Genomic DNA, 18,721 nt, shown 5'->3' with positions numbered 1-18,721 from the left:
TGGAAGACAAAAGAGGATTACAGTCTGATTGCAGTCACAAACCCAAGACAGAATCATTTACTGGTTCCACAAGGCTGGAGGCATAAGTGAATTTGTTTAGTTTTTCAGCCCTCAGTGCACTTTTAACGAGCCAGAGCTTGTGATGATAGTTAAACCCAAATTGCATCAAGAGCATTTAACAGTTTCAAACTTGCCTAGTATACGCAATGGGTTCAGACACACTGACTCTCTGATCAAGAATCCAGATTCAGCACAAATGATTTAGTACACTGGATTAGTCTCAAGTGTAATGACTAACTCTGAGAAACTTTACACTATTTTTAAATCTCCCTTGTCAGGGCAGAACCTGGAAATTAAATGAGAACGTCAGAGACATTTATCCCAAAGAGAAAAATCAAACAGGAATACCTTGCAGCTTCCAAGGGTAGCTGTGACAGGCTAGTGCCACCTGGTGGGAAAATTCTCCATCCCCCTTCCTCAGCTTTCTGTTCCGTGTTCCAACTTCCCAGAGGCAAAACAAAGGGAGCAACAACCAGTTTAACACCAAAAAGGCAGAAAGGGCTGGGTACCTCTTCCAGCTACTCAGACCTAGAGATTATCTTACGGGTATAGGCCAGTCAGAAGCTTCTCAGTTACTGCATAGCTGAGCCTGACTGCATGGAGCATAAAAGAAGAGTGCGTAGACCAACACCACCACTGCACAATAGTCTCTGCTCATTATTGAGCTGGTTTACAGATAACCAGGAAGCTTAAAATGAGAGGTAACACATCTCCATATAGAAATATATGGATTACTGTAACATAGCCCCTCTGGAAAGATGTTTGCCTATGTACAGCTCCAGCTCCTCACACTGTATCTCCCCAGTTTGGCAGGATTAACTATGTCTACACACAGCACCCAGGAAGACACAGTTGACCACCAGCAGAACCAACTTCACTTAAGATATATTTATTTTTATTCATTTAACACAGAGAAGACAGCTGCTTTGAATGGATTCAGCTTGCCCGTGGTGCCCAAGACATTCAGTGCCAGAGGGAACCTGTCACAGTCCACAACTTCATTATTTCCAACCTTCAGGCAACACATCCTAGAGACGGACCCAGTACATGGCACTGCGGATGCGGTTGTAATCAAAGAGCTGTTCAATGGGACCTGAGTGAACAGGAGTAAAGTCACTTGTTAGTAAAGTAACTTGATAGTTAAATATCCCTGTACAGTTTCTCATGGTCTTTAAAGCAGATGGTGGCAGAGCAGCCTGTGCTTGCAATCCATAGCAGGTCTGCAAAAACCAGGCAACTACAGCTCAAACCTGCATCAGGAAAACTAACAGATACCAGCTCCTGACAGAGTAAGGTGTTTTTTCACACTGCTCCACAATGCTCAGTACAGGTATCAAATACAGGGAGCCACCAAGTCATTTCAACATTTCAACTTCCTGCTCAAATACTGTCTCCCTTTTCCAAGCTGCTCCACTTTGAAGGCCAGAGGAAACAGCTGCAAGGAGGAGGGGAATTCTCAACAGACAGGAAGGAGGCAGCAGAGCTGAGCTGCTTAGGCAGGTTTTCCAAGAGGAATTTGTCCTTGGCCAGACAGACATGCCAGAGCAGCACAGGAGAATCAGGTCCCTTCACTTCCCTTACATAAACCACCCTGACCCAAGGGTAAGGACACCTGGCAGACGTGCTGGGCCCACACCCAGCTACAGGACTCCCAGTCTTAGTCACAGCTCCACAGCAGCCAGAGGTGGGAGGACAGCCAGCAGCTCACTGCCACTGTATCTCCATCACCTACAAGTCTGATCTCGTGGCAAATGTTCCTTGGCACACCTTATGTGCAGAGGCAGGAGGGCACCAGTAATGAACCAGAGTGGCTTAAGGAGTCTGGACAGACATACGAGGACTGCCTGCAAATCTCACTTGACTCTTGGCCCTGCCTTGTTTTTCACGTGTGTGCTGATTGTCACCTACTACTCACCCACTGCTGCAATTGCCGGGCATTTGTCGTAAATGTATTTACTGCAGACATCTCTCACCATTCTTGCATCAACAGCCTAATAAAGATCAAACAAGCAATTAATGACTCTGCCAGCAGATCTACACTTCTCAAAGTTGCAAGTTACTGTTGCCATTACATATCAAGATCATTAAAAGATACAATCAGACCCTTGGGGCCATCTGCACCAACAGCCCAGCTCTGCCTGCAAGAATGGCTAACATCCCTACACATGCATTCTCCCATAGGTACAGAAGAGAAGGCCAAAATTGGAAGACTTCTAAGGGATAAAGTGGCTGCAGAAATTACAAAAACTAGGTGTGGGACACCACTAGGAAAACAGGTTGTGTCGCTTAACACAATTGTATGCCCTCTTTCTGGGATGGACTGACTCCAGCCACAGGGACACAGGATACACTGTGTCTAAGTCAGAGATTCTGACAGTTACATCACCATCAGCAGGATAACCACCTGGACTCCAAGCAGTCTGCTTAAGGGATAAGTAAGCCATGTGTTACTGCAGCAGACTAAGGCCAGACAGTGCTGACACCAATCATGCTCAGATATCCTAGCCAAAACAAATGGATACCTACAGAAATCCTGGCATCCCACTCCTCCAGAGGGATACGGCGTCCATAGTGCAAGAGATGGCTTCCAATATTCTCACACACTCGTGTGGTACCTGGATGTTGAAAATATTGCATGGTCAGTGCACCAAGAAGCCTTCCAGAATTGCACAGCCTGGTCATCAGCCAAAGCACAGAGTAGAAACTCTAAGCATTAAACCCTCTGCTAACAACGCACAGTCCTAATTCCCACTCTAGGCAGCTCCAGCAGGAGCTAAGCAATACACAGATTACTTTACTAGTTTCCAAAATGTTACAGCCAAGACAGACCAGTTTGAAGGTCTCAATTCCTAGATCGCAGGGCAGTATGCCACTCCTAGGAGCACAGCAGGCTGGGGTCAGCTGCTTTGACAGCATGGCGGGAGGAGGGTGGAGCAGGCAAAGTACCTGCCAGCAGAACTGCAACTTCTAGCACAGGAAAACCCCAAGCAGAAACCCTCTGAAAGCTGCTCTGTGGTCAAAAGAGTAAAAAGCCAGAACATACCATCCAGCTGAGCCACCATGGCATTTCGCAGATAGTTCTTGGCTCTTGTCACCTCTGACTCTGTGGTACTAGTGCACAAACGCATCCTGGAGAAGACATGGAAAGACCACAAAAGCTCTTAAAGATCTTTGCTTCCTCAGACAGAAAGTGAATTCCTCCCTTTCCCCAGCCCCCTCAAAAATAAGCTGCTATCAACACTGCTTGTCCTGCAGGCTGATATTCATCCTTGATCTCCACAGAGCAGCGAAGAACTGGGGAGCACTGAGCAGCAGGAGGTAAGAGCTCCAGCACACAGGCAGGGGATTCAGCCAGCAGGATGCACACTGAGTTACACTCAGAGGTTCAGCAGGCCTGGTGCTGGCTCTGGCTTGTCCAGAAGCACAAGCTGTGCACTGCCCTATCACAGGAGAAGGAAGGCATGCCATTCCCATGCATGGCAAGCTGCTATAGAAACTGATGCTGAAAGAACAAGACAGCTGCACAGTGTGTTTGGACTCCAGCTGCTACACCCCTTTTTCTCCTGCCAACGGCCACGTCTCTGGGGCAAGGGCTCACTCCACCTGCTCCACACAGAATGGCTTGTAGCTCAGATGTAGCCTTGAATCATTACTGGTTCATGGACACAGTAAGATGGACAGCCGGAAGGCTCCCAAACACTGGCAGGTTTCCTGCAGCAGGTCATTCATCAGCCACAACACAAGAGCCTGAGCAGCAGGAACTTGCCTGCTTTGCTCAGGCTTAACAAGACAATAGAGATAAGTCTCCTGGGCACCTAGGAAAGCCTTGTCTAAGGAATGATCTCACTTGTATATAAAAAACCCCAAAGCCTCGGTGCTAATACTTGAAAGCATAAACAGAAGACCTGAGGAGCCCTAAGGTATTATAACAGCTCCTCAAAAGCAACATCCTTAGAGATTTACAGAAACCACTTACAGGATCACTTAACCAGAATGCAAGTTACCAGGAAGTTCATAAAGAGACACAACTCTTTGTAAACTTAATATGCTTCCCCAGCACCTCAGTCTCCCACAAGAGGCTCAGATCTTGAACAGCAACTTGTGCCAAAGTTGTACTTACCACTCTCCCTGGGCACAAAACATCATATCATCTATGGACAGAGGGTCAGAAACAAAATGGAAACCGAAGAGGCCGGTGTCAGAGTAGGAGGTGTTGAATGGCTCAAAACTGTGGCAGAGATTATGCTCCACAGCAAGCTTAGCCAGCCTGCTAGACTGATTCTGTAAATAAGGAGATGCTGTCAGCCATTTCACTTCCAGATTCCTCACGGCTTAAATTCTTTCCCACTGAGCTGTTTTCACAAAGACCATAGACAAGACAGAGCGGAACACTTTGCTGAAGGAGAGTTTAATTTAGAGCCTTCATGTGGTCAACAGATGAGAAACACTGCTGGAAAAGCCACAGACAATGGCCTAGGATTCCATCCAGCAGAACCATTTCCTTTCCCAGCTGCAGATGAAAAGCTGGTATGCACCACCGTAGGAGTGGGAAAAAAATGGGAAGGACAAGGTCTCCCAGCAGCAGTGGCTAGCACAGATATACAGGCCAGACAGATTTCAGACGATAATGGATACAATACTGAGGTTTTAAACAAGTTCCATTTGCTCTGCAGGGGTAAGACAAGTTTGCATCATGAGGCTGTAGAGTATTCTGTCCTGCTTCCACCATCATCCTCACCAAGTAATTAGTTGTGTGGGAATAAGCTGCTGAGAATTCACCAACTACACCTCTTCCACAGAAAGTTCAGTTCATTTGCCAGCATCACCTCTCAAGAGCTGTCCTGGATTAGCCTTGATTACACTTCTGTTCTACTTTCCAGGCTCCTAACCCCTTCACAGCTGGAAGTTAACCACAACAACTCCCCTAAAGCACAGCCACCTAGGGTCCCTATAACACTTGACATGAAAAGGCTCCAGGTTCTTCCTGTTGCTCTCCCAAGACTCTTACCTTCCCACCTCCAAAAGTGCGGTCGTAGCGCCCTATGATAGCATTAGCCACATTGAGGACCACGTTGTCTGGATCAGCCCATCCTGGCCCCTCCACAGCAAGAGCAATATGGGCAAGGGGCAGAGCATCATCTCTGGCACGGATCTGGAAAGTCATCAAGTGGAGGAGAACTACATGAACACTGCGATCTGTCTGCAGCCTACTGCAATGCCAGGCTGACAAACTGGGGCACTTGATGTTATTCCAGTAAAATGAAAGAATCCCAGGCAGAACTGAGCACAAACCAGCTATTCTGAGTTTTGCAGCAGATCATATGAGCAACAGTCTCACATTCTTAATGGATTTGGGTCCCATCTAAAACCCAACACGTGGCAACAAGCCCCAAGAACAGTACATGGGAGCACTACCAAGACGGTGCATCATCAGCTTCTCTGAGACACACAGGCTTTTCCACCGAGAAGCAGCTGTACTTGGTTTCACATTCATTCCACTGATGGGCAACAGCTGCTTGTTTTGATGGGGACCAGAACAACTTTACCTCACTCCCTGTGAAGCGACAGTGTGGGAGGGCAGGCACAGAATCCCCCTTGTATGAAAAAGGCGCCCCAGTAAAGTGCTGCTTAGCTGCATCTACCAGTTCTCTGTGGGAAATACCTGGCAACGACAAAGAGCGAGATCTCCAGTCTTAAAACAAACTAGTTTACAAAATTATCTGATTTTGCATTAGTGATGTGAGACAAGTCTGATCACGTGCTTGGAAATACCAAGGCTTCCCAGAATTACAAGGACCTAGAACTTACCTCCAGCAGCTGCCAGGACCATACGAGGTGCCTTGAAGTGAGTATCAACATATGAAGCCAGATCTGCTCGGGTCAGCCTCCTGGAAAGAACATAGAGACTCGGAACATCAGCATCTCCAGCTCTGGAGGAATGAGAGGCTTAGGAGAGTCAAGTTCACAGTGCAGAGACACCAGGGATTGCCTTTATTGTGGGGCAACAATGCTTTTTAGAAGCAAGAATGCACTGTATACTGTTTGCCCTGTGCTCTAACTCTAGAACACAAAGAACAGGAACCAGCAGCTAAGATGGAGAGTTAAAGCCAGACTTCAATACAGACTGCAGAGTACTGAGCCCAGTCACAGAGCTAACACAAGGCCACTGCTTTAATGAGCACCCCTAGCTCTCTAATTTTTCTGACAAACTGAGAAGTATGGGAGAGGGTTCAACCTGTCCCTTCCAGCCTCAGGAAGGGCCAGCATGAGGTGGTTCTAAGGAATGTGTGCAACGTTACACTTTCACCAGTGCCAGTGGAGAAAACACAGAGCACAAGGAGAAGCCTATGGGCTCAGATCACCTCCATGTACACACTGTGCAGTCATCACACCAGGAAGCAGCAGTCATGCACCTCATGGACTGCACCCCTAGGCTGTGCACCACATCCAGCCTGTTGCTCACTTGATGCTCTCTGTGGTCCCTTCAACGGTGTGGGCCAGTGCAGTCCCCTGGTAAGCAGTGGCATGAAGGTAATCAAAGGTGACATCTGCCAGGTTGCTGTCCATTTCCTTCAACTCCTGAAGGATGATGCCACGCTCCCTCTCAATGTGAGAATCCTCCAGCGCACAGTTCTGCACAAGGTCACTCAGAAGCTCTACAACTGCAACACAATTCCAGCGTTAGCATCCCACTGCCTGACTGCTATCCAGTGCTGCTGAAAGGAGACACACAGGAGTGAGCAAAAACCATGCTGAGGGAGGGCATGTGACATAACAAAGCCGAGTGCAACCCGTTCCCAAAGCATCTGGGAGGAACAAACACTGGTTTACCAAGAAGTCTCCAAATCAGCTTGCCAAGCACCCCAGCCAGCACAGTTCAGGCAACATGTGCAGAAGATGAAGTATGTCAGAAGCAGGGATTCTTCCAGATAGACAACAAATCCTTACAAGGAGTTTGTGATGCCTACAGCACAGCCCACGTCTACAGTAAGGCCCCTACTCAAATCACTGCCTCTGCCCAAAACCAACCCAGAGAAGGGAGCACATGGCAGTACAGAGCATGAAGAGCACCTTCAAGAGCTGCACGGAGGACTTCTCACACAGCAGCTGTCACTGACCTCAGCTAAGCTCCATAAAACAACCACAAATTAGTGAATCCCTCCAATCTTCGCTTTTGGCAATACAGTGCAGCCCAACATAACTAAAACTCTTGGTTTAGGGACACACAAACATACAGTCTTGAAGCACCACATCACTGCACTGTTCTCTTCAACTACCAACCAGAACCTCTAATTTACTGTGCAGCTTCAATTCAGTCCCTGGTCTGTTGCTAGAAAAGATGCTTGGGGGTGAGAAACAGAAGCACATGCACTTACTTAACCTCCCAATCAGACTTTGCCCCTGGCCATCTTACCTTTGGGCATATCCTTGGACAAGGCTTTTATGTAGAAGGCAGTTTGCTCGCGGGAGGTGTACCCGTTCAGGTGAGCACCCAGACTTTCCACCTCCTTCTCAAAGGCCGAGCCAGGATGCTTCTTTGTGCCCTAAAGGAAACCAGATAAACTCAATTACTAAATGAACAAACTTCCCTTTAGGTCAGAATTAAAGCAATGAAAATAACAATAAAGACCTTAAGAAATAAAAACTGTCATGTGATCCATAAAAGCCATGGGCAGGTGCACAGGGCAAGAGATTTAATACTTGGCGTATTTCCTCTAGATAAACAATGACTGAGGTGTATTTTGAAAGACTAACACAAACTTTCAATAAAGCTTGTGTTTATTGAAACACAATAAAGATGCTTGTAAAAATAAAGGCTGTCATCACCACTAACCAACAAAAACTCAGGAGAGTAGGAGACAACCTATGCTGGGACAACAGTGGTTGAACAGCACATCCCTGGAAGTAAACCAAGAACAAACCCAAACCAAAAACAAGCAAGTTTCTAGGTATCCAAGCAATGATATATAGAAGAAGACAAAAAGAAGCAGAAGACTACTTCTAATACAGGGCCCATCTCATAAGGAGCTAGCCAGATACTGTAGTTGCCTATGAAGGTACAAGCTGAACTTGAGTCATCAAGTCCCAGACTTAGATGCTTTCTGCCCTGTTCAGCAGACACCTGCATAATTTGAAAAGCAAGAATTGTAGCCTCTGAACTTTGCTAGACCAGTAAGAAAAGCAAAGAAAAATAAATGGCTAAAGGAAATACTGCTTTGAACTCTCTGTGCTAACCTGAGAAAATATGCTTTATAACACAGTGCTCTATGTGTGTTACACTTGTTAATTAAAACATTTTTTCCTTTCAGACTAAAAATCAGCAAATAGTAAGTAAGAGTTATTTTTAATTAATGTATGCTTGGAAGTTGCTGCACATTCAACCAATGAGCACCACATGGGCTAGATGCCTTTTTAGACTTATGTTTATACTGTGTGCAAAGACTCTAGGACTCAGATGACCTGATTTACACCCTCTTTCAACAGCCACAGCCTCCAAAACAAGAGGACAATGTATGGATGTATGGACAGAATATTCAAGGCAGCTCTGTGCAGACCTAGCACACATCCTTACCTTAAAGGCCAAGTGTTCCATAAAGAAACCAGCCCCGTTGGTCTTTGCATCTTCATAGCGGCTCCCAGCCTCGATCCACAAACCCACCTGGCAACAAAACCAGCGAGTGCCAACATTAGAGAAGAAAACAGTCAGCATCCTGATGACACAAAAATAAGAGCAGGGACAAGAAGTCTGGTCCACAAACACTACACTACACAAAACGTACATTCTTGTATATACTTTGGCTTTTTCTCTCTCAGCTTCACCAAATCTGGTTTTGTCAGACAGATGACTTTTACTGATCACTTACTGTTCATATGAAAACTGTAAGGCGGAGCAAATTTGTACAGCACAAACACTTGTCTAAAGACAGTACAACACCAGTCTGGCCTTCCTGCTGCTATATTAATCCCACCTGTTCACAAAGAGAAGCAGTGGGGTCTCTGTCAAAAGTGCTGGTTCACACAGGGGTCTGTCCCTTTTGGAAGACCAGCTGCAGACTAGGCAAGGCCGATTGATTCAAATGAGCCCCGAACTGATGTTAAACTTACCGTGCAGGTTGGATGATTGGACTCCTCTGAGGCTACACGGAGGCCGTTCTCCAGGGTAGTGACCTGGGTCTCAGGGATATTCTGGAGTGTCTGGGCATAGGTGGCAGCACCTCGCTTCCTTGTCGAAGTCAATAAAGCTGCCTGTAAAAATAAAGGCTGTCATCACTACTAACAGACTGTTCTCCTCGACAGGGCCGGGAACTCAGAGGTTTGAAGAAGTGGGAACCTCCATGGAAAAGCCGCACGAAGCTGTCACACCCCGGTACCGGGGCGGACAGCAGCTCGGCGGCAAGCCCCGCACTGGGTGACACTGACAGTCACCAATGCTCCCCGCCCGCACCGGGGTCCGGGGGCTCCCACAGCCACCGCCGCCCGGCCCGCACCGCCCGCCGCGTCCCCATGACCTTCCCGGCCGGGGCACAGGAAGGGCCCAGCAGCCACTCCGCACTGAGGGCCGCCCGCGGCCCGGCCGGGCTCCCCCCCGCGCTGCCGCCGCGGGGCGCGGTGACTCACGGAGGGGCGCGGGCCCCACAGCAGCGCCCGCCCAGCCGCGCTCCCCGCCCGGCACACTGAGCGCGCCGCCATCTTGCTCCGCCGCAGCCCGAGCGACAGAGCCACCGCAGTGCGCCTGCGCAGCGCGGGGCACGGCCGGCGCCGTAAGCGCGCGCAGACAGGGCGGGCAGGCGAGCGCGCCCCCTGGTGGCGGGAGGGCACGGGCCTGGGGGCGCGTACGGGACAGCCCGGGATGGGGGTCCCGGGAATGGGGAACCTGGAAATGGGGGTCCCAGGGAATGGGGAACCTGGAAATGGGGGTCCCGGGAATGGGGAACCTGGAAATGGGGGTCCCGGGAATGGGGAACCTGGAAATGGGGGTCCCGGGAATGGGGAACCTGGAAATGGGGGTCCCAGGGAATGGGGAACCTGGAAATGGGGGTCCCGGGAATGGGGAACCTGGAAATGGGGGTCCCGGGAATGGGGAACCTGGAAATGGGGGTCCCAGGGAATGGGGAACCTGGAAATGGGGGTCCCGGGAATGGGGAACCTGGAAATGGGGGTCCCAGGAATGGGGAACCTGGAAAATGGCGGGGACAGGTTCTAAGGAATGTGGGTCTCGGAATGAGCATTCTGGGAATAGGGATCCAAGAGAATGGATATCCAGAAATGGGCATCCTGGGCATTCTCAGAGGGGGGAATGAGAGCACAAGAGTACATTTCTCGATTCTGATGGACTATTTTTAAGGATGCATCCAGCAGAACCAGCATGGCTCAGTAGTTAGGCATATAAGTGACTCTGCCCAATGGCATAACAAGGTGTTGACAATGGAGAATTCCTCAGTGCAAATTTTAGAGTTAGCTGCTATTCAATATGCCTTTCAATTGTTTTCACACAAACCACTTAATATTGTAACCAATTCTACATATGCTGCTAATGTGATCTTTCACTTTGAATCTTCCTCTTAACGATATGTCAATAATCCACTTTTATTTACAGAGTTACAGACATTGTAGATTTTGATTAACAGTTGACAGCATAACTTTTACGTGCTGCATGTTCAGTCTCACACAGGTTTGCCTGGCCCATTGCGGAAGACAATAATTATGCAGATATCACTGTTATGCCAGGTGTTGTACCAAATGCTTTTGCACAGGCCAAACTGTCTCCTGACTTTTTTTCACCCGAATGCTCGCTCGTTACTCAAACCTATGTTCACCCACCTGCAGGTAGGCCATTCCCAGCAGGGCCGGGGTGCAGCCAGGTGGTCTGGCCTGAAAGTACCATCATGGAGGAAAGGGCATTGAAACCAACCCTGAGAAACACCACGCAGCTTTATTCATGATGCCAGCCCGCTGCTGGGAACGGGAACCCTTTGGCCCTTCCACCGCCCCCCAAGCCACGTCCTGGCCTGGTGGGGCAGGCCCGTGCTGGGGCAATGTGGGGGCACCAGGCGGCCCCTCGGTGTTACAGCCAGGAGCAGCTCCGTGCAGCAGCAGCCCCATCACAGCAGGCTTGTGGACAGGGCAGGGCCGCAGCACTCAGAGTCCAGAGGGGCTGGTGGGGATCAGGGCATCTGAGCTCCAGGGTGGGTGAGTTGGTGCCATCAGGGTGGCAAAGCCTTCCTTGCCTGCCCAGCTCCTGGGGGAGATGTCTTCCTCTTGAGGGGCTACATTCTGGTGCTGTGGTCCACCTAAGAGGGGCAGATAGGAGGGCTTGGTGTGGCTGCCCTCTCCATCGCCATGCTGGGGACAGCAAGGCTAGGTGCTCACCGAGGCCTGCTGCCGCTCCCTGCTGATGTGCACCACGGCATCATGCACCGAGGGGAAGAAGGAGTGCTTGGTGATGGCTGAACTGAAGAAGTTGCCCCGCTCCAGCTGGGCCAGGACGGATACTGTGTGGAAGGATAAGTATCTAAAATGATGGCACCTAGCTGAGCCCCCCACCACCCACCTGGAGCAGCCTCCTCCCGCCTCCTGTGTTGTGAGGGACACCAGGGACCACCAGGGACCCAGCTTCGAGGCTCAAATTAGATCCAAGGGACAACCTGCAGCATCTGTCTCCTGGGAAAACCCTGGGGATGGCAGCACCATGGAGGGACACCCCCCAGGCTATCAGCTGTGTGCCAAAGGGCTGGCCATGTCTGGCCAGGGCTCATGACTCTGCAGATCCCCCTCACCCGAACAGCTGGCAATGAAGACATCCACTTCTATCTCATGGAAATCCCTGAAGATCTGCAAATGGGAAAAAACATTTTACCCAGGAAGAGGGATGGGCAGCAGCCACCGGGGCACCCCACAGGGCCGTAGAGACACCCTCATCGAGGCTGCTGTCCTGCCTGCTCCCCAGCCCCTTACATTCTTCAGGATCTTGATGGAGACTGTGTCTACGAAGCTGACAGGGCTGAAGTCCAAGATGACGGCATGGAAGGTGGGCTGGGGCAGCCCTAGGCTGTGCAGGGTGGGCTCTGAGGGTGTAGTGCTCTCTCCCACATTCAGCTCAATCACCGACAGGCCTGGACCATCCTCTGCATTCTGGGGAAGGGAAGGAGACCTGGTGTCATTGCTCCAGGGTTGGCAGCACCCTGGTCATGGCAGTGTTCCCCTGGGCTCACCTTGGTGAGGCTCTTTGGCTGTGTGAGGGCACAGGCAGTGTGTGGCCCTGGGAGTGGGTGCCTCTCTCACATCTTCACCCACTTTTGGGCTCTTTTCAGATGTGTCAAAATCCACCCCTCTCCCCAGCACCACTCTGCAGAGTGCAGGCTCACTAGCTGGCACCAGGCCAGCCTTTGCTCTTGCTCTTAATTCCAATTATCTTGCCAAAGGGTTAATGACTTGGCAGCTCCAACACATAATCATTAACAGCCCCACTTTCCCACTGACCTTGGGTGTGACACTGTGCCTTTCTCACCTATTTGCCCTAAACTGAGCTGGGAACCACATGGACCACCAAATCCCACCAGTGCACTGACAGAAGTGTCAGAGCCAGGGAGGGAATAGGTGCAGGATGTCACTGGAGGGGTGGAAGCACCTTTTTCCTCTTTGCCTTTTCCTTCTCCAGTTTCTTCTGCTGTTTCTTCAGCTTCTTGAGGGCCTTCTTCTTCTTCTCAATCAGGCGGTCCACATCAATGCCGCTCTGCAAAGCAATGTGGCCCTCTGTCCCCAGCTGCCCCAACACCACACTGTTGCTGGCAGGCAGGAGACACAGGAAGCACTCTGAGGCTGGTGGCTCTCCTACCTTTTTCTTCAGGGCCTCAGCATACAGCTCCACGTTGGCAAAGTAGATGGTGGAGGAAGAGCGGAAGATCTTCACACCAGGGACCTCCTGTGCCTGGGGGCAGATGGGGAGGGTGCTACCCCAGGGGTGGAGCCATCTGCCCCCTTCCCTCCCACCACCAAGACGCTCCCAGCCCCTTTTTCCAGGGAGCCACTACTGGGGATGCTTTGATCTGTGACCCCATTGCAGGCAGCTCTTCCCCCACCCCTGGTGCTGTTACCATCTCGTATTCCACCACATCCCTGTAGACATCGGTGTCGGAGATGCGCCCCAGGATGGAGTAGTGGGGGCTGCAGGGAGCAGAGCAAGGGTCTGAGGTCACCACAGGCCCCTCCTGCCCTTGGGATGTGGCACCAGCCCCAGCCCTGGAGTACTCACAGCTGGGTACGGAAGATGACTGTGAGCAACCCAAAGGCCACCGAGGCCGCCAGGCCGATATCCAAGTTCAGCAAGAGGGTGGCTATGAATGTCACAATCCAGACCAGCTGGAGAGGGGACAGTCAGCTGCAGCAAAGTCTCTCCACTGGCACTCACAGTCCTTAGAGAGGGTAGAGAAATCCTCTCCAGGAGCAAGAGCACAGCCCCAGGTCTGGCCTTACCAGGTCCACCTTGTTGGACTTCCAGAGACTGCTGAGATCACTGAACTGCTTGAACATGCCCTTGAGGTTGACAATGATGATGGCAGATAAGATGGCCTAGGAGAGAAATCTCTGCAGCTCTGAGGAAGTTGAGTACAAATCTGGGCGTAGCTGTTTACTGTTCCCCATATCACCATGCCATGGGACAGGCACAGGTGTGGGATGTGACACAGAGGCTGTGGGACGAGATGTACCTTGGGCAGGTCCCGGAAGAGCTCTCCAATCTTCAGAATGGTCACCAGGATGACCAGGGATGCGATGACACCAGCTACCTGTGCAGGAGAGTGGGAAGCGAGGTGAGCACCCATTGCTTGCTGTGATTCCTGCTCCTGGTTCCTCCCCAGGGAGGGAGGCAGCACTGCCCAGACCCACCTGGCTGTTTCCCCCTGTGCTCTCCTGTACCAGGCTCCTCGACATGGAGCAGCTGATGGCAAAACACTGGAAGAAGCCTCCCAGGAAGTTGCAGAGGCCCAGCGCAATCAGCTCCTGCAGGGACAGAGCAGTGGCAGGGGAGCACCATGCTTTCATCTGGCTGCAAGAAAGGCAAGATTAGCTTTCACCCAGGGTAGGGGCCCTGTGCCTCAGAGCATCACCTGGTTGCTGTCCACTTTGTAGCCATGTTTCAGGGCAAAGATTTTGCCCAGGGAGATGCAGATGGCGTAGCCTACCACAGCAATGGCAAAGGCATTGCCTGCCACCTGCCCAAAGTAGCTGAAGTTAGGGGCCACGGGTGGCTTCAACCTACATTCAGGAGAGAGATGGGGCTCAAACAGGGGTGCTGTGGGCATCACGGTGCCCTGGCACAGTCCCCTTCACCATCAGGCCCTGCTCACCCACTGGGGATGTTGCCCACCACGGAGATACCAAACTTGTCATTCAGGTTGACCCCATAGGAGATACCGGTGGAAACGATGATCTAGGGGAGAATGACTGGAGTGAGGCAGGGTCTTCCTCCACAGGGTCTTCCTCCACAGGGACTGTGGTAGAGGAAGAGGAGGACAACACAAGTGCCCTGGAGCTGCACTTGCTAAGGAACCCCATCCCACCTCTCCCCACCCCGAAGGGGACAGGGATACACCAGGGATTCCTGGCTGCATCCCCACAGGAGGCTGGGGCAGCTCTGGGTACCGTGATAAGCTCGATGGGGATGGGCATGGGCAATTTGGCAGCAAACTTGTGGTTGAGCTCTTTCACAATCAAGATGGCCACCATGGCAATGATGGCAGTCACCAGGGTGCCCACATTGGTCTCTGGCAGCTTCTTGCAGAGATCGATGACGGTCTAGAGAACACAGGAGGGGGGATTGTGCTCAGGAAAGCAGATACCTCCCCAGCAGGTTTTTGGAGGCCTCTATGTGCCCCACAGGTGAGCACCAGGGGTCTCTGGGTGCCAGCAAGCCCCCACTCACCACAAACAGTGAGAGCGGCCCTGAGTTCTCTCCCTGGGAGACTCCAAAAATATTTTTGAGCTGGGAGACGAGGACGTGCACAGAGGCAGCAGTAGTGTAGCCACGCACCAGCGGGTCTGAGAGGTAGGTCACCACAAATCCAAACTGCAGGAGGCCCAGGGCCACCTGGAAGAAGAGATGGCAGAAATGAGCCACAGGTTACGGTCTCCTGTTCTCTGCTACATTAGGCTGGGACCACCTTACCTGGAAGATACCCGTCAGGACAGTGATGGTGGCCACCAGCTCCACCCTGGCAGCGTCACGCAGTTCCTCATTGACCGTTGCATTGCTGCCATTGACGGACTCCAGGAAGTTCTCGCTGGGCACCAGGGATTCCGTCAAGCTCCCAATCATGACAGAGATGACGGCAAAGGGACCTGAGAATGGATAGAGTGTGGGCAGGGAGATCAAGGTGGGCACCAGGACCTCTCTGAGAGGACCTCTTAAAGGCTCAGCTCCTCTCTTCTTAGGCCAGGCTCAAAGCACACACATTATACTTTGGCTCTGGCTTGGCCATCCCCCTTCTTGGTGGAGTAAAGTAAAGGCAAGAAAAGTTCCCCCAACTGCTGATGTGGTAATGCTGTGCCATGGGACATCCTTGCTTCCTCCCCACCATTGCTGTGCAAGAATATGCTTCCTCAGCTCACCCACGGAGTTGTGCCTTGACGTTCCGAAGAAGAAGTAGAGGAAGACGGGGTAAAAGGAGGAGTAGAGACCCGTGACTGGTGGCAGCCCAGCCAGCAGCGCATAGGCAAGCCCTAGAAGGTGGAGCAGGGAGAAATGTCACCAATAGCTATTCCCTGGCCACCCCACCCGTGGGAAGCCCCTGGTAGCCTGGGAATGGCATCACTCACCCTGGGGCAGGTGCATGATGCCCACACTGAAGCCCGAGAGAATGTCCCCCAGGAGCCAGTCCTTGATGGGGTAGCGGGGCATCCAGCGCAGGAAGGGCAGGAAGCGGAACAGCAGGGACTTGGCAGCAGAGCCCGAGCATCTGGCAGGGAGGGAGCAGGTGCTGAAGTTGAGCACAAGTGCAGGGGGACTTGGGGACATCAGTGAGGGTGGATGGGGCCCCATGGGAAGCAGTGGGATCTGTAGGACCATCAGCTCCATCCACTGGAGCCTGCTGTCCCTCCAGGCAGGAGGACAGAGTGTAGACATGGGTATTTGGGCATAGGGAAATGAACCCCCACGTCTGCAGCTTCCTGTGGTGATAGGACTGGGGTGCAGAATGCTTGGCAAGGTCCAGGCACATCCCACTGGCCACATGGTCTTACCTGGTCTTGTGGAGACAGCCACGCAGAGAGGGCTTGGTGGGAGGTTTCCTCTTCGCCACCTCCTCCAGTTCAGCCTCACTCAGCACCTCGCGGGGCGCTCGGTGGCTCAGGGCCATCTCTGCTGCCATGCCCACCTGGCTCTCTGGAATGCCAGTCCACTGCAAGGACACAGGGGGCAGCTCAGCCACATTCCCACGGCCAGGGGCAGCCAGCACCGCACCCACCCTGAAGCCCCTCCTCCAGCTCCACTTGCCCACGGGACCATCCCATCCTGGCCAGGTGCGCAGGAATGGCTCTGAGGATAGGTATGAGCCGAGTTTTGGGAGTCCTGAAGCAGCAGCAGTGGTTCAAAATGGAGAGCAGTAGGCAGTCAGCAGGTGGGCGGGGAGGGAACTGAGGCTTTGGCAATCGGTGCTCCCCACTTTTGCCCCAAAGAAGCCCCATCCACCCCACTGGAATGCACAGGTGGGGTCTGCCAGCAGAGCTGCCTCGTGGCGGGCTCCCCCTCCACCTGCCCATGCAGGACCCACCTCGGTGCCAACCACCTTCCCCGCCGTGTTCTGTAGCAAGGCAGGGCAGTGGGCCAATAGAGCTGCTGGGCAGAGCCCCAGCCATCCCACAGCCTCATCTGTAGACTTTGTCCCTTTACACATGAGGGGAGCAGGAATGTGAAACCCCGGCAAATGTCACAGCTCGTCATCCCTCCAATAGTGCCCTCCCTCAACCCCTGCAGTGCAGAGCAGGATGAGTCTGTGAGCAGAGGAGCTGAGCTGGGCTGAGGTCTGACCCTTCACAGGGCTGGGATGGTGGGACTAGGAATCCCTGTACGAGTCCACAGCTTGTCCTTGCTCAGGGCTCACTCTGAGAGCTGCACCTTCATGCCAGGCCCACCCAGCTGGTGGCCTGCTCAGTCTCAAAGCGCTCATCCACTTGCAGTTGGACCCATGATCCCCTTGCTGGGTGCCCTGCCCAGTCCTAAGATGCTCATCACCCACTTGCAAATGGACCCACAGTTCCCTCCTTGAGTGCCTGTGGCTGTGCCAGCCTGAGTCCCTGTGTTACCCCCAGCCCTCCTACTTGTGCTCAAATTGGTCAGGAGCCACCAGTCAGGCTCTGCTTCCTCCTGTTTATTAAAACCAGGCAGTGATCTCTGAGACACTGTTCCCTTCCTCTTGCCCTGCCCCACTTCCCAGCACCACGGATGCACAACACCCACCATGCTCCCCTTGGTGCTCTGGTGTGCTGGGCTCCCCAGCTGTGGCAGACCCAGCACTGTCACCACTATGCCCAGAGCCATCCCATTCTGTCTACTACAGTCTCAGCTCCTGGTCTCCAGCCATATCCAGGATGCTGCCATACCTGACCACCATGCCCACATGCAAGGCAGGGGGCTTCTTACCTCTGGGCACAACCTGGTGCCCAACCTCCTGCCAAGAGTTCATCCCCAGGGCACTGCTGTGCCCCCATGGCTCCCATGGATGTCTACTCCCCAACCCATGTCCTGGAGGAGGAGTTGTGACCAGGACAAGGAGGGTTACCTGCAGCCTCTGGTCATGGCATCCAGGGTATTTTCCCCAGACCCTTGCTTACCTGCTGGAAACAGGTGTGCTATGCTCGGTGGACTATCCTGGTCTCACACAATTCACATGGACCCAGCTGTTATCTTGTTCCAAAGGTCCCCCGCGGGCACTAATAGTCCCACTGAACCCATCACAGCTCCCTGGGCTTTATCACAACCTAGAATTGGTTGCAGGAGATTTCTGAGTCACGTTTGGCTCAGGCCCAGGGGGACATGGCAGCGGAAATCCAGGCTCAAATGTCTGACTGGTAGCAAGGTGTGGTGTGAAGGCAGTGGGCAGGGCCAGGCATTAGAGAATCTTGGGTCCTCTGGATGGTGGGATGGGGCTGGGAAGCAGCAGCAGTGACATCCAGGACCTCAATCTCCAGAGTTGGAGCAACTTGTCTCTATCCCTGGTGAGAGCAGCCTGTGGCCATCTTGTCTCTGTGGTGAGCACAACCGAGGTCCCACAGCTTTCAGTGAGGCTGAGCCTCTTCCCTCAACCCATTCCTGGCCCTCCCTGTCTACCCTCACGCCCATCAGTTGTCAAGTAAAGGCATGTCCAACACAGGCACCCGCACAAGCAAGACTGCTGCCTCCATATTTACCCACTCCCCATTATTTATTTACTCCCCCAGCATGGAATGAGAGGCCATCACAGGGCTCCTGCTGGGAAGCAAATAGCACACCGTGTCATTTATTGCCTCCTTATCACCGTTCCCTGTCCCCACCCATGCCATTCCTTCCAGCACTCCAGCCCCTCACCTGCACCCCAGGCTGGTCACTCTGCCTGCGGCCCCTCCTCGCCACTCCAGCCCCTCCACCAGCTCTCCCTGGCCCTCACCCCCCAGCCACAGCCTCTGGAAG

The 18,721-nt window shown here is 52.5% G+C and overlaps 2 protein-coding genes across 3 annotated transcripts; both read right to left on the bottom strand.

Annotated features, from left to right (window-relative positions):
- Positions 1 to 933: 933 nt before the first annotated feature.
- UQCRC1 (ubiquinol-cytochrome c reductase core protein 1) lies at positions 934 to 9,799 on the bottom strand. Its single transcript, XM_005522084.3, has 13 exons — positions 9,679 to 9,799; positions 9,166 to 9,306; positions 8,633 to 8,719; positions 7,475 to 7,604; positions 6,524 to 6,722; positions 5,869 to 5,948; positions 5,607 to 5,722; positions 5,069 to 5,212; positions 4,181 to 4,341; positions 3,104 to 3,189; positions 2,587 to 2,675; positions 1,976 to 2,051; positions 934 to 1,153 (listed from the first exon to the last, which is right to left on the bottom strand). Exons 1-13 carry the CDS (start codon positions 9,748 to 9,750, stop codon positions 1,089 to 1,091), a joined length of 1,446 nt encoding a protein of 481 aa, XP_005522141.2. The 5' UTR covers positions 9,751 to 9,799; the 3' UTR covers positions 934 to 1,088.
- A 1,304-nt stretch (positions 9,800 to 11,103) lies between these two features.
- Positions 11,104 to 17,927, bottom strand: SLC26A6 (solute carrier family 26 member 6). Of its 2 annotated transcripts, XM_088061605.1 has the most exons (20): positions 17,887 to 17,927; positions 16,297 to 16,454; positions 15,874 to 16,013; positions 15,667 to 15,777; positions 15,224 to 15,396; positions 14,981 to 15,145; positions 14,701 to 14,853; positions 14,406 to 14,488; positions 14,166 to 14,313; positions 13,945 to 14,058; positions 13,767 to 13,844; positions 13,534 to 13,629; positions 13,313 to 13,419; positions 13,155 to 13,224; positions 12,896 to 12,988; positions 12,689 to 12,793; positions 12,016 to 12,192; positions 11,838 to 11,892; positions 11,431 to 11,552; positions 11,104 to 11,351 (listed from the first exon to the last, which is right to left on the bottom strand). In XM_088061605.1, exons 2-20 carry the CDS (start codon positions 16,422 to 16,424, stop codon positions 11,328 to 11,330), a joined length of 2,142 nt encoding a protein of 713 aa, XP_087917731.1. In that variant the 5' UTR covers positions 16,425 to 16,454; positions 17,887 to 17,927; the 3' UTR covers positions 11,104 to 11,327. The 2 variants fall into 2 exon arrangements, with proteins under 2 accessions (XP_087917731.1, XP_087917732.1); XM_088061606.1 differs by lacking the exons at positions 13,155 to 13,224; positions 13,313 to 13,419.
- Positions 17,928 to 18,721: the final 794 nt, after the last annotated feature.

The sequence above is a fragment of the Pseudopodoces humilis genome, chromosome 13 (assembly GCF_049639895.1).
Source record: "Pseudopodoces humilis isolate 2021_Gansu_Grassland_sample_001 chromosome 13, ASM4963989v1, whole genome shotgun sequence".
In the NCBI taxonomy this organism is placed as follows: domain Eukaryota; kingdom Metazoa; phylum Chordata; class Aves; order Passeriformes; family Paridae; genus Pseudopodoces; species Pseudopodoces humilis.
Note: the sequence above shows the minus strand (reverse complement) of the source record. Positions and strands in the feature narration are given on the sequence as shown.

What these genes read in the sequence shown, in the direction of transcription:
- UQCRC1 (XM_005522084.3), bottom strand. Translation starts at nt 9,750, where the DNA reads ATGGCGGCGCGCTCAGTGTGCCGGGCGGGGAGCGCGGCTGGGCGGGCG. An exon ending in CCAATCATCCAACCTGCACG is followed by an intron (nt 8,720 to 9,165) that starts GTAAGTTTAACA and finishes TTTTGTTGCCAG; the next exon opens with GTGGGTTTGTGGATCGAGGC. An exon ending in GTCCAAGGATATGCCCAAAG is followed by an intron (nt 6,723 to 7,474) that starts GTAAGATGGCCA and finishes ATTGTGTTGCAG; the next exon opens with TTGTAGAGCTTCTGAGTGAC.
- SLC26A6 (XM_088061605.1), bottom strand. Translation starts at nt 16,424, where the DNA reads ATGGCAGCAGAGATGGCCCTGAGCCACCGAGCGCCCCGCGAGGTGCTG. An exon ending in GGCTGTCTCCACAAGACCAG is followed by an intron (nt 16,014 to 16,296) that starts GTAAGACCATGT and finishes CCTCCCTGCCAG; the next exon opens with ATGCTCGGGCTCTGCTGCCA. An exon ending in ATGTGGTGGAATACGAGATG is followed by an intron (nt 12,989 to 13,154) that starts GTAACAGCACCA and finishes ATCTGCCCCCAG; the next exon opens with GCACAGGAGGTCCCTGGTGT.